The sequence below is a fragment of the Macaca mulatta genome, chromosome 5, assembly GCF_049350105.2.
Source record: "Macaca mulatta isolate MMU2019108-1 chromosome 5, T2T-MMU8v2.0, whole genome shotgun sequence".
NCBI classification, from domain to species: domain Eukaryota; kingdom Metazoa; phylum Chordata; class Mammalia; order Primates; family Cercopithecidae; genus Macaca; species Macaca mulatta.
Genome location: NC_133410.1, coordinates 50,141,059 through 50,155,795, shown reverse-complemented (window position 1 = coordinate 50,155,795; position 14,737 = coordinate 50,141,059). Strand labels below are relative to the sequence as shown.

At 38.5% G+C, this 14,737-nt stretch overlaps 1 protein-coding gene across 6 annotated transcripts in view; it reads left to right on the top strand.

Annotated features, from left to right (window-relative positions):
• Positions 1 to 14,140, top strand: part of GPAT3 (glycerol-3-phosphate acyltransferase 3) — a 70,499-nt gene extending 56,359 nt beyond the window's left edge. For all 6 annotated transcript variants that reach the window (XM_078003400.1, XM_078003401.1, XM_015138380.3 and 3 more), the window contains 6 exons: positions 2,646 to 2,761; positions 5,390 to 5,445; positions 5,966 to 6,051; positions 6,601 to 6,729; positions 7,198 to 7,277; positions 12,861 to 14,140. In XM_078003400.1, coding sequence (XP_077859526.1) covers positions 2,646 to 2,761; positions 5,390 to 5,445; positions 5,966 to 6,051; positions 6,601 to 6,729; positions 7,198 to 7,277; positions 12,861 to 12,960 — 567 coding nt within the window. In that variant the 3' untranslated portion in view covers positions 12,961 to 14,140. The remainder of the gene's footprint in view (positions 1 to 2,645; positions 2,762 to 5,389; positions 5,446 to 5,965; positions 6,052 to 6,600; positions 6,730 to 7,197; positions 7,278 to 12,860) is intronic.
• Positions 14,141 to 14,737: the final 597 nt, after the last annotated feature.

Genomic DNA, 14,737 nt, shown 5'->3' with positions numbered 1-14,737 from the left:
CAAGGACCTCAGAACTTTGTTGCCATTTTTCTTATTTTTGGATTGAGTATAACTGCAATTGCAATATATTAGTCAAAATTTAGAAAAGCATAGTAACTGCAAACTGTCCAATGGGTTGAGTGTAGAAAACTAAAGCTGACTGAATTTAAATTGGAGGTGGCGCAAGGCAGATGTGGGATGATATGGTGCCATTAGCCTCCAGACATCATAATTGGCCTCTTTTGACTAAATATAAACTCTGTATCTGAAGAACATCAAAGATCTCTTCTCAGTGACTCTCCTTTTATTAAAAGAAATCTATTGTTTAATTGACAAATAAAAATTATATATATTTATAGTATACAACAGATGTTTTGATAGATGTATATATTGTAGAATGGCTAAATCAAGCTAATTAACATATCCATTACCTCACTCAGTGACTTTTCTAGTCTTTTTTTTCCTTCTAGACAAAGACCTCTACTTTTCTAAATTTAGAAATATTTTCAAGCTTACAGAAAAGTTGTAATAATAAGAAAATCACAGTAGAGCACCCTTACGCCCTTTATCCACTTTTACCTATTGGCAACATTGTGCCTCATTTGCTTTGTCATTTGCTTTCTCAGGTACTGGGAAAAGCTGTCTTGTTCTATCTCTCCCTATAAAAATGTGGGTAAAATGTTTGTATTTTTAATATATTTATTTTTAAAATTTCTTTTTTTTTGAGACAGCACCTCACTCTGTTGCCCAGGCTGGAGTGCAGTGATGTGATCTTGGCTCACTGCGACCTCCGTCTCCCAGGTTCAAGTGATTGTCCTGCCTTAGCCTCCCTAGTAGCTGGGATTACAGGTACCCACCACCACACCCAGTTAATTTTTGTATTTTTAGTAGAGACAGGGTTTCACCATGTGGGCCAGGCTGGTCTCAAACTCCTGACTTCAGGTGATCTGCCCACCTTGGCCTCTCAAAGTGCCGGGATTACAGGTGTGAACCACTGTGCTTTTTTTTTTTTTTTTTTTTTTTTTTGAGACATAGTCTTGCTGTGTCATCCAGGCTAGAGTGCAGTGGTGTGATCTTGGCTCACTGCAACCTCCGCCTCCCAGGTTCAAGTGATTCTCCTGCCTCAGCCTCCCAAGTAGCTGGGATTACAGGCGCCCACCACCACATACGGCTAATTTTTGTAGTTTTTAGTAGAGATGGAGTTTCACCATGTTGGCCAGGCTGGCCTTGAACTCCTGACCTCAAGTAATCCGCCTACCTCAGCCTCCCAAAGTGCTGGGAATACAGGTGTGAGCCACCACGTCTGGCCTATATTTACTATTTATTTCTAATATTTACATTGGAAATCTGAATACATCCAACTCTTAAGGTTCTTTCTTGCTTTCCTTCAATTCATATTTGTATCTCGCTTTTTCATAGTGAAAATCCTGTTTCCCAAAAATATCAATATGTTTACTAATTTTCTCAATTCTATAATACATCTAAAATTATTTCAGAATTGCTTCACTATTACAGACAAAAATCTAGTGAAAAGAATTCAGAATGTTTTGCATCCAAGATGGAGGGTATGTGGTTAGACACTGTCTGTGTAAGTTTCTTGGATGTTTCCCCCTTCTTTTAATGCTATTCTTTTATTCACTTAAAATACAATTGGGTTCATTTGCTTCAGTTTGCTTTAGTTTGTCATTTGTTCCTTACTGATTTACTTTTATTTATTTTTTGAGTATGTAGGGTATCAATACGTTTCCGAATGTCAAAACAAAGCAGAAAAGGTATACTTATTGAAGTGCTGCTACCTTCCATGTTCATTCCATCCCATTCCTTCCTACTCTTGTAGGTTCATTGACTTTGGTATTTCTTTTTGTAGAGATAAACACATGTATGTGTATTATTTCCCCTTTAGTCTTACACAAAAGGTAGCATACTGCATTTGTTCTTTTGTCTTTTTCATTTAACAATATCTCCTGGAAGTTACTCTTTATCAGTCATAGAGATCAACCTTGCTGTGTTCCCAGCTGCATAGTACTCCATTATTTGTATGTACCATTGTCTATTTATCTAATTTCTTATATTTGGACATTTGGTAGTTTCTGATATTTTGCCATAACAAGTAATGCTGTAGTTAGTAGCCTTGTGCATATATATTTTCATTTTGTTGGAAGTTTATCTTCAGGATAAATTTCTAGGAGAGGAATTATTGAAATGAAAGATGAATGTATATGCAGTTTTGTAGATGTTGCCAAATTTTCTTCCATTTGTGTTGTAATCTGCTGCCTTCTCCCAGGCAATGTATGAAAGTTATCCATAGCTTTATGTCAGAATGTATTGTCAAGCTTTTAAATCTTTGTCAGTGTGATGGGTTTGAAATGGTATTTCAGTGTAGTTTTAATTTGCATTTCTCTAATCTTGACCAAGTTGAAAACCCTCTACTTTTTGAAGTTAGAGGATTGCTAGCACAAGAACATAACTTAAAATTCAAAGGTGCTACTAAAGAATACCTTTTTGCTTACATTTGACCTTTCAGACTCTTTGATCAGACTAAGAACTTCAGTCCATAGAAGGCCAATCTTGTCTTTGAGTGGAGAACAGAAATTTGTTGGTACTTAAAAAACTTTTTTTGGACAACTGTGTCTTTTACATTTTTTTTTTTCTTATGGTACTTCTAGGTTGGCCAGGTTCATGGCGGCTTGATGGGAATTATTCAGAGAGCTATGGTCAAGGCTTGTCCTCATGTCTGGTTTGAACGCTCAGAAATGAAGGATCGACATCTGGTTACTAAGAGGTAAGCAGTGAAATTACTCAGAGTTCACTGGAGTAGCATAAAAGCTGATAAATCTTGGCCTTCCTACCAAAGAGGGCCGAGCAGCACTGAGTCTCAAAACTAAAACAGAACTCTGTTTGCAATTGGATTTTCCTGGCAAATCACCTGTCTTAGCCACATTTTTTTTTATATACTTTAAGTTCTAGGGTACATGTGCACAATGTGCAGGTTTGTTACATAGGTATACATGTGCCATGTTGGTGTGCTGCACCTGTTAACTCATCATTTATATTAGGTATATCTCCTAATGCTATCCCTCCCCAAGCCCCCACCCAACAGGCCCTGGTGTGTGATATTCCCCACCCTGTGTCCAAGTGTTCTCATTGTTCAATTCCTACCTATGAGTGAGAACATGCGGTATTTGGTTTTCTGTCCTTGCGATAGTTTGCTGAGAATGATGGTTTCCAGCTTCATCCATGTCCCTACAAAGGACATGAACTCATCATTTTTTATGGCTCCATAGTATTCCGTGGTGTATATGTGTCACATTTTCTTAATCCAGTCTATCATTGATGGACATTTGGGTTGGTTCCAAGTCTTTGCTATTGTGAATAGTGCCGCAATAAACATACGTGTGCATGTGTCTTTATAGCAGCATGATTTATAATCCTTTGAGTATATACCCCAGTAATGGGATGGCTGGGTCAAATGGTATTTCTAGTTCTAGATCCTTGAGGAATCACCACACTGTTTTCCACAATGGTTGAACTAGTTTACAGTCCCACCAACAGTGTAAAAGTGTTTGTATTTCTCCACATCCTCTCCAGCACCTGTTTCCTGACTTTTTAATGATCACCATTCTAACTGGTGTGAGATGGTGGCTCATTGTGGTTTTGATTTGCATTTCTCTGATTGTCTTAGTCAGATTTTTTAAAAATGTAATTCTGTAGTCATGGTGGGATATATGATGGGATTAGAAGGCCAATGTATTTATATTGCTGTGACTTAGATATAGTCCAGTCACTGAATCTTCAAAGATAAAAATTACCACCTTTAAATTTGATATGTTCTCACTTGAGTATGAGCAATTAAAAAAATAAATTAGATATGTATATTTCACCTCAAGGAAAAATATATGAAAAAGGAAAAAGATACCACCTTGAAGGTTAAATAATTGATAACTACTTGCTAAATAGATGATTGATTGTTTTCTGAATGATTGTTATCACTTAAGTCCAGCTAGAAGCTGGGCATGGTGACTGACGTCTGTAAGCCATGCACTTTGGGAGGCCATGGTGGGAGAATGGCTTGAACCCAGGAGTTCGAGACCAGCCTGGGCAACATAGTGAGACCTCATCTCTATAAAAAAATAAATAAAATTAGCCGAATGTGGTGGCATATGCCTGTGGTCCCAGCTACTTGGGAGGAAGGATCACTTGAGACCAAGAGGTTGAGGCTGCAGTGAGCTGAGCCTCACTACTGCCCTCCAGCCTGGGCAACAAGGGGAGACCTTGTCTTAAAAAAAAAAAAAAAAAAAAAAAAAAGATCCAGCTAGAGACAGAGGAATGGGAGAAGGAACCTTTGGGGTTTAGGGTAGAGTTGAGCTACCAGAAACCTTTGTTAGGAAACAGCTTTTGGCCTGAGGCCTTTAACTGAAGGCACATTGGTTATTGTTTTATAAACACATTATATTCTTAAGAACATAATGAAAAGTATTTGCTGAATCTGCATCAAGTTAGAGAAACAATTCCCTATCTTGAGATCATTTGGCAGTGGGACACTGTGGCAGCTGCAGTCTGGCTACCTCAGCCCTTACCAGCTCTAGAGAGAAGAGTTGGGAATATAGTGTTGGCTGCAGGGAGGACAGGACCTAAGCCTGGAAGAACGTCAGTCTTTCTCAGCTTCATGGTGTACACATGGAAAGTTCAACCTGAATCGTTTAAGGATTGTCTTGTACTTAATGGCCATAATGCAGATAGATCCAGCAACCCAATATTCCCATTTTTCAGATGAGGAAACCTAAGTACATGGAAAAGAGCACAAAGCTCCTGACACAGAGTCTCCAGAGTCCATGTCACATGTCTAGTACTCTTTTTTAAGAACAGGCAAAGACACTGAAAATCACTTACTTTGGTCCAGGCATGTTGGCTCATGCGTGTAATCCCAGCACTTGGGGAGGTTGAGGCAGGTGGATTGCGTGAGCTCAGGAGTTCCAGACCAGCCTGGGCAACATGGTGAAATGCCATCTCTACAAAAAATACAAAAACTTAGCTGGGTGTAGTGGTGCACATCTGTGGTCCCAGCTACTTGGGAGGCGGAGGGCAGATTGCTTAAGCTCAAGGGGTAGAGGTTGCAGTGAGCCGAGATCATGCCCCTGCACTCCAGCCTGGATGAAAGAGTGAGACCCCATCTCAAAAAAAAAAAAAAAAAAAATCACTTACTTTGAAATTTGAGAAATTACAATAGTGCAGCTCTTCTTATACTTTTTTAGAAAGGAAACAACTTCAAATTTATTTCTTTTACCTATATCTCAATTCTTTTCTCCTTATTGCTTCATAATTGTGCCAGTAAAGTGCAAAGAATATCAAAAAGGACATCCACCTCTCTCTTAAAAAAGGCAAAATTTTGATCCTTTATTTTTTTTCATAGACTAAAAGAACATATTGCTGATAAGAAGAAATTACCCATATTAATTTTTCCTGAAGGTAAGAATGGGCCTGCCTACCGAGCTATAGTTGATAACAATAAACCAGCAAAAATGTTTGAGGAATAGAATTGCCATAGAATTGGCAACCTTAGCCCAGATCTCTGCTCTTACAGGAATGGGATGTCATTCTCTGAGCTATTAATTCCTTGCTTTCTTTTGAGATTTGATAGAAATCATGTTACCTTTTTAATTCAAAAGTCATTTCTGGGCAGTGAACTGAGAACAGAATTGTCCATGGCTTTAAGGGTTGCATGTATTGAAATTATCACCTGTTGAGAGGAAGTTGTACCCATAGGCCCATAGAGTGTTCAGTAGAAAAGTCAAAGCTTGTTGTTAAACTTGCTTAGTTAGAACTATTGGATTACTACTTTGACAGGGTTTGGTTTATGATTTGGTAGTACAATGCCTATAATTTTGATATTTTAAAATATTTTATATCAAAATAATTTCTTTTAAAATTTATTTTTAAAATGACTCCCTTTAAAAATATTCATGCTCCTACCCTCACCCCCTTGCAGGAACTTGCATCAACAATACTTCAGTCATGATGTTTAAAAAGGGGAGCTTTGAAATCGGAGGAACCATACATCCCGTTGCAATTAAGGTAAAACAGATACGTAATAAGAATAATAATAATTATTATAAAGATATTGTATTGGTAATTTTATTTTGGTAGCATTTTAAACTTAACATTTGCAAGAACGAAGAACACCAGTTTTTGCATGTACCAGTCCTCTGCACTTTGCCCCCTCTGCTTTCTCATGCGCTCACTCTCTATCTGTAGATAGATGTATACTGGGTGACTCTGTGCCAGGCGCTGTTTTTGCTCGTAGTGTTAAGTGAAACAGTTGCTGTTCCTGTTTTCATCAGCCTTCTAGGTAGTGAGGAGACAGATATTTAATAGTCACATAAATAACTCTTGTTGCTGCACTCTGTGGTTCTATTTAGAAAAGTAGTCAGCTCTAGTCAGACGTGTTAGCTGGCCTGGTTTACTTTTATTTTTTAATAAATTCTATCAAGTGAAATAACTTCTCTTTTTCCTAGAGTCTGATAAAGCTGTTTGGCCTACCACATTTAAAACGCTGGGCACGGATGAGAAACTACTTTTAGTTCATAACTGGGATATATTTTCTTTTCTTTTCTTTTTTCTCAGTATAACCCTCAGTTTGGTGATGCATTTTGGAACAGCAGTAAGTACAACATGGTGAGCTACCTGCTTCGAATGATGACCAGCTGGGCCATCGTCTGTGACGTGTGGTACATGCCCCCAATGACCAGAGAGGTATTCCTTAGCTAACACTTTGTCTAATCAGGTAGAAGCAAGGAGACCTTCACCTGAAAACCTGGGTGTCTCCCTTCTCCATGCCATGCTTTTCTGCTTGCTCAGCAAATGAGTCATTTTTTAAATAATGTATTTAGCTCCCTTTAAATCAAACCATGTTATATTTAGAGATTCTTTTCCATGTTGGTTTTACAATTGCTCTTGGTTTATTGAACCTACGGATATTATCTTGGGTAAGACTAATAAAGAGCGTGATAAATATATGCACATGGTAAAAAATTAAACAATACAGCACTGCATTTTCTTGATAGAACAAATGATATTTGCTATGATTGATTAAGAATAGAAAGCATTTGAGCTGAAATATGAATCTTATATTTTAAAACAAATACAAATGATTATGAGACGGTATTAAAAACTCGATAAACTAAGATGTTCTTTAATTTTTTTTTGTTTGTTTTTAACCAGGAAGGAGAAGATGCAGTCCAGTTTGCTAACAGGGTTAAGTCTGCTATTGCTATACAAGGAGGCCTGACTGAACTTCCCTGGTAAGAGATCTTTCAGAAGTACTATCACTTTTTTTTGTTTTGGTTTTAAGAGAATGCCTCACTCTTTTACCCAGGCTGAAGTGCAGTGCATGATCATAGTTCATTGTAGCCTCGACTGCCTGGGCTCAAGGGATCCTTCCATCTCAGCCTTCCGAGTAGCTGGGACTACAAGTGCTTGCCACCATGCCCAGCTATTTTAAAATTTTTTGTAGAGATGGGGTATCCTTGTGTTGCTCAGGCTGGTCTCAAACTCCTGGGCTTGAACTCCTGCCTAAGCCTCCCAAAATGCTGGGATTACAGTCATGAGCTACTGTTCCTGGCCTTTTTTTTTTTTTTTAGCTAAAAAGAGTCACTGGTAATAATGTCATTTATCATTCTAGTTAGTTACAGATTTAGCTGAAAGTAATAGTGGTTTATACATAACAATGGCTTAAGTAAGATAGAAGTTTATTTCTCACTTAAACATAACCAGTCAAGGCTGGTAACAGCTCAATCTGTATTGCTTTACTCTCCTCAATTTGTGCTTCTCTTATGGTCCACGATGGCTGTTCCAACTCTACTCATTGTGTGTAGCAAATGGCTATGAGGAAGGAATTTTAAAAAGGATACACCCATCTCTAAGAGCACAAGCTGAGAGTTGTATATCCCACTTGTGCTTGTATCCATTGGCTAGTACTCAAGTCATGTGATAACACCTAGCTGCAAAGGAAGCTGGGGAACGTAGTCATTGTTCTGGGTGGTCATGTGCCTATCTCACATTTAGGGTTCTTTTTCTGAAGAAGAAAGGGAGAATGGATTTGTGAGTAGGGCAGACATTGGGAGGCAAGGGGCTACTTTCAGGCTCTTTCATATTTAACTCTAGCTATAACTGTATAATAAGAAAATTGAACAACTTGAAAGAAGGGAAATAAGTGAAATATTTTAGTTATGGATCACTATGGTTTTAGTTTTTGTTTGTTTGAGGAAGATTGAACATAGGTGAATGTATTAGTCTGCTTGGCCTGCCAGACAAAATATAGTAGTCCCCTGGGATAATGGGGGATATGTTCCAAGAGCCCTAGTAAATTCCTAATACGATAGTACAAATCCTATATAGACTATGTTTTTTTCTTTATGTACATAGCTATGATAAAGCTTAATTTATAAATTAGTCATAGTAAAAGATTAACAACAATAACAACTAATAAAATAGAACAATTATAATAATACACTGACTAATAAAAGTTTTGTGAATGTGGTCTCTCTCTTTCTCAAAATATCTTAATATTTTCCCAGGTTGACTGTGGGTAACTGAAACCATGGAAAGCAAAATCTTGTATAAGGGGGGAGTTACTGTACCACAGACTGGGTGGCTTAAACAACAGACCTTTGTTTTCCCACAGTTCTAAAGGCTGGAAGTTTGAGATTAGGGTGCAGCATGGTCAGTTTTTGATAAGGGCTCTCTTCTTGTGTTGCAGATAGCTGCATTCTCCTGTGTGCTTACATGATCTCTTCTTTGTGCAGGCGTGAAGAGAGAGAGTGCATGTTCTCTAGTCCTAGTTTCTTTTTATAAGGGCACTAATCCCATCATGAGTGCCCCACCCTCATGACCTCATCTAACCCTAATTACCTCCCAAAGGATCAGTCTCCAAATAGCACCACATTGGTAGTTAGGGAATTTTGGGGAGGACAAAAACATTCACTCTATATCAGTGAAGGTTAACTATACCTACATTATAGTGGGAGGTTGAATTATTATTATTATTATTAGTTGAGATGGAGTCCTCTCTGTCACCCAGGCTGGAGTGCAGTGGTGCAATCTGGGCTCACTGCAACTTCTGCCTCCTGGGTTCAAGCAATTCTCCTGCCTCAGCCTCTTGAGTACCTGGGACTACAGGTGTGCACCACCATGCCCAGCTAATTTTTTTTTGTATTATTAGTAGAGATGGAGTTTCACTATGTTGTCTAGGCTGCTCTCAAACTCCTGACCTCAGGTGATCTGCCTCAGCTTCCCAGAGTGCTAGGATTACAGGCATGAACTCCCTGGCCTGGAGACTGGATTCTTATTTACATACAGGGTGTTAAATTAGCAGTCTGTCACAAAACAGTCTATACTTCAAGTCCTATGCAGTTAATAAAGTTCCTGCTGTCGTTTTTGGTGTTTGAAAAACACTTTGCATGAAAAGTTTATTTGAGGCAATTGTAGCAATGTTTCTAGGAGGAGGATTTGGCCATCTGAGTTAGGCTGTCAGCCAGGAAACCAAGGACCCTCCTGAACCAGCAGAGGATGGTTTAAGGTGTCTGCCTCTAGAAGAAGGGCTGGCTAGATATTATACAGTAAGCATTCACTTCACATCATTGATAGGTTCTTGTAGGCTGTGACTTTAAGCAAAATGACTTTATAGTAGGTTCTTGAATAAATAACATCATTTTGTTCCATGTACTTTCTTTATAATGTTGATGAGAAAAAATATTGGGTTTTGTTATAAATCATTTTGTTTAAAGTTACAGTTTCTAAGAACCTATCAATGGTGTTCAGGGAGGACTTACTGTACTCCGTTATGCAAGGGTGGGGAGTATCACTAAAATATTTATCCATTCACATAGTGTGAATACAACTAATTGTGTCCAGGTAAACCGTTTCTGATATCCATTATGCAAATTAACAAGCCACTAATTTCTACAGTGAAAACTCATTTCTAAAATTTGTTATGCAAGGACCTGGTGCAGTGGCTCATGCCTATAATCCCAGCACTTTAGGAGGCTGAGGTGGGTAGATCACCTGAGTTTAAGAATTTGAGACCAGCCTGGGCAACATGGTGAAACCCTGCCTCTACAAAAAGAATACAAAAATTAGCTGAGCGCTGTGGCGCACGCCTGTAGTCCCAGCTACTTGGGAGGCTGAGGCCTGAGAATCCTTGAACGCAGGAGGTTGAGGCTGCAGTGAGCTGAGATCGCGCCACTGCACGGCAGCCTGGGTTACAGAGCAAGACTCTGTCTCAAAAATAAATAAATAAATAAATAAAAGTTGTTATGCTAATTAACAAAGCTTGAGAAATCGATGGGCAATAAAGATAAAGATAGCTGAAGCCATTAGTGGCATCTCTGAAAGGCAGCCTTCTGATTAAATGCTGGCTGACCACCCTGGAGTATGAGTTCTTGACTAACAGGGTATATGATTTGAGTTCCATACACCCTGGAGTATGAAACTGACTGGTCCTAAGGCATAGGTTAGGACTAAACATTTGTATTACACTATCTACATTGGAATATGTTAAACTAAATGACAGAATCATAGCATCATAAAACTATATAAAACGACCTTGGTCCACAGATGTCCTATAACCCATGGTCATATGTGCAGCTGGGTTCCTTTTCCTTATTCAGTTTTTAAAACTCTTTACACACCCTTTGTCTTACCTGACACTCAACCCTCCTGCTTCTACCCTGAAGTCAGTGTCTGTGGTCTCAGACACAGAGGAAGGGAAGAAAGCCTTGAGAGGCAAGAACCACCTAGGGGAGTCAGCCAAGTACAGACTCTCCATCAGAGTGGCTGAACTAAATCCGTCAAAAATGATCGTCAGAATTGTCCAATTTCCTTTTATCAGGCCATATGCAATTGTACAATAAAATTACTTTTAATTACCTAGCCTCTTAAAGAAAAGAAAGTGGCCTCTTTGCCTTTCTAGATATATTTGTCATTTACCTATTGGATATGAATTAACATATCTAGATTTTTTTTTCATAGATTGAGTGAAAATATAATTTTATGATCTTAAACTGGCTCTTACATATGGCTGCTCCTTTCCTTAAGAAGTAGGACCTGCTGCCATTGCAAAGGGGAATTGGGTAAAATTTTGAAGTCTCTAGGGGTGGCAAGTCACAGTTTAAGTGCTTAGGGCAGCGTGAGGTTTATTGGGTGCTTGGGAAGGAGAATTGTACAAGATGATGTCAGATTGCTCAAGACTTACATTTTTGCCTGTTTTGGGCTTGGATCTTGTGAAAGGAGAAAGGCCTTTCTTATTTCTTTAGCTGCCTTAGTTCTCACTATTCAGAATTCGGGTAAGTGCTGTTAATAGAAGAAGCTCATTTGGATAAAAGAGGCTTATGTGGACAATTCTGTGGACCTAACAACGAATTATCATCTTGTTTCATGAAAACTTCCCACAACTGACCCCCTGGATGATTTGTGGATCACAGTCTGTTTTTAAGTTGAGGACTTATTGCTGCGTCTTAGATTTGACTCTAGAAGCCAGAGCACTGCATTGGTCTCAAGCAGGTGTCTCTATGGAGGTCAAGTTCTGTCCTCACGGCACTGAGTTCACTGGCTAACCTATGATCATTCATCATCATCAGAAAGCATTTGGTAAACATGCATGCTTAACTAGGTTAAAATTAAACAGTCAGAGTATAAAGTAAGCAAGTTCTTAGCCCATGCTCTCTTAGCAGTTAAAATCTAAAACATTAGATTAGGAGCCAGATAGTGACCTATCGTAGTCCAAACTACTCCCAGCAACTCCTTTGTTTCTTTGTGTGTAATCCAAAGAAGGAAAAGCCTGCAGAGTTCTTATACCCAGACAGGCACCCTGGAGAGAGTTCAAAGATTTACAGGTTCTGAATGAAGGAATGCTGCTTACATAGGCACTTCTGGTTGAATGCAACTTGTGATTTTGTTGTTTGTTTTATTCTGAGTCTGTTTTGGAATATAAAAGATTATAAATGCTGGAAATATAGTGCTTTGAATGAAAATACAACTTGTTAAACATAGATAGGGTTATATCTGAACAATGATTTATCTTTTTTAAATAATCATTTATCTTTAAGAAATTTACCCACACATATACAGTATACCCTTACCGTTTCTTCTGTGTATATTTTAAATTTTCCTATGGTTTTCCAGTAAGACATAGGTAGATGAAAAACCAGTATTTTGTTTTCCTTAAGGAACAAGATAGAGAAATAATCCTAGTTTTAATAATCCTTGTTTCAATCCAATTTTTGTTTTTTTTTTTTGTTTGTTTTTTTGAGACGAAGTTTCACTCTTGTTGCCCAGGCTGGAGTGCAATGGCATGATCTCGGTTCACCACAACCTCCGCCTCCCAGATTCAAGCGATTCTCCTGCCTCAGCCTCCCAGGTAGCTGGGATTACAGGCATGCGCCACCATGCCCAGCTAATTTTGTATTTTCAGTAGAGACAGGGTTTCACCATGTTGGCCAGGCTGGTCTCGAACTCCTGATCTGAGGTGATCCACCCACCTCAGCCTCCTAAAGTGCTGGGATTACAGATGTGAGCCACTGCACCTGGCCAATCCAAATATTTAATACACCACCCCTTAACTTCTAAAGAAACTGAGTTGGAGATATTGTTACTTATATTAACCAAACATCAGAGAGATTGTTGCTTCCTCAAAGCAATGTATGCTTGGCAAGTGGTAGGGCAGAGACTGAAATCTGGGTCTTCCTGTTTCCAAATCCAGTGTTCTTTCCCTTATTTCATCCCAGCTGCCTAAGCGTCATGGCATCATACAGCATGTTATTATTAAGTTAACTCTTTTAAATCACCGCTGTAAAGTATCTTTTATGTATTTGTCTTTCTGTTCGCAGGGATGGAGGACTAAAGAGAGCAAAGGTGAAGGACACCCTCAAGGAAGAGCAGCAGAAAAATTACAGCAAGATGATTGTGGGCAATGGATCTGTCAGCTAAGAGGACAGCTGACAGCCTTTAGATCTAGAACTAGCCCTTAGAAATGGAATGGCTTTGTTTTCTGTTTTGTTTTTATTATGATTGTGAATCTTTTCTACAGAATGATTGTCTCTACCTCTTTATGCCAGAGGCAGAACCTACAGGTGCCCTTTTTGGCTTTTGTTGTTGTTGTAACATTAGCCCCATGGATTGTAAGGTGGTTTACTGAGTTCAAACAGATTCTGCTTTGATAAAATGATGGCGTCACTGTTGACTGAATGAAATATTTGTATAGAAAAAAGTGCTTGAAAGTGTGTTTGGAACTCATCGATAGGGTAATTCTCCAAAAATGCCCAAACTCTCTTTTTATAATTAGCCTTGCCACTTTCTTCAGTCACTTAAATGGTGAGATTACACATCAGTGCAAGATGACCATTATGGTTATGGTCTACTGCAAGGTTGAAAGGAACCCTCCATTGTATTTAGGATTGTATTTAGGAAAAGGGACAACTTTGTGGCCACCTGCTCTGAAAGTCAAAAGGAAACATAAATTAGTGTTATTAGTATGTTGGAAGAGAAATACTACTTTTCTTTTTCACAGGAGTTCTCTGGCCCTGTGAACTCCACCTTGAGCAATGTCACAGATTACAGTTATTTTGCAGGTGAATTAAGCTTCACCAAAGAAAAGTGAGTCAAAGTTAATGTGTGTGTGCATTTATATGTAGGCAGCTCATAGACCACATTTTAGCCAGCAACTGGTAACAAAGAGCTTAGTTTTCCTTGTTTGAATGCTGTAGATCTATACCTAGTACCCCTCCCATCTACTGATTTGTTTGTTTTTATAACCAAACACATTTTCAGATAGAAGGAGCCTTAAAAAAAAAAATCACATTGAGTAACTTCAGTATGAATGAATGAGAGTGTGCGGAGCTACCCCTCACCCTCCACCCCTTTGTGGTTTATTCCCTGATTTTCCCAGTCTCTTAAACAGAAAAAATGACTGATATAATTACCTTTTGGAAACTGAGCCTTAATTTTTTTTAGAGGGAGAAATAAGTTTTCCCCAACTCACACAGCATAAGCAATGTTTGACAGCAATATAATGCCGTTGTGAACTCCTGAGAGTATGGTATCTGTTCTGGTAGCCATGTACAGAATGTGAAACTGTCTTATGAATATAAATAAATTCTATATTTCTAAATGTGTATTGCATTATTCCTCCCTCCCTTCCCCCCTTTTCTGGTTTTGAGTAAGTTAAATTCTTTTCTATTACAAACAAGAGTTTTTTGTTTTTCATTTCAGTGACATAGTTAGATTTTATTGGACTGGAACAAATGGGAAACAAGAACATGAGCCACTGACTCTCTCCCCCCTCCCCCCACTTAAATCTTATTTTTTAGTCTAGTTATTTGGACTCTGGCCCTCTGAACTCCACCTTGAGCAATATCACAGATTACAGTTATTTTGCAGATGAATTAAGGCAATTTAACTAGGTAGGCCTAGCATAGCATATATCAGTTTATACTCTTCTTATCTATCTAGCTAGTTGGATTTCATCCCAAAAGAGAACTTGCAAATAGGTTACTCTCATGGCCATCCACCTCTCTGTTCTCACTCTCCCTACTTTCCCTTTGTTGTTTGGGGAAATTTTGCCCCACAAACTCTATTAGGAGTGATCTTGACTGAAAATTAGCAAATTCAAATATGTATGTTGGGTGACTTTTTGTCTTATTTTTTCTCAGAAAAAGGAGTGCCTTAAAAAAAAAATTCTGTGTTAATTATGGCATGAATTAATAAA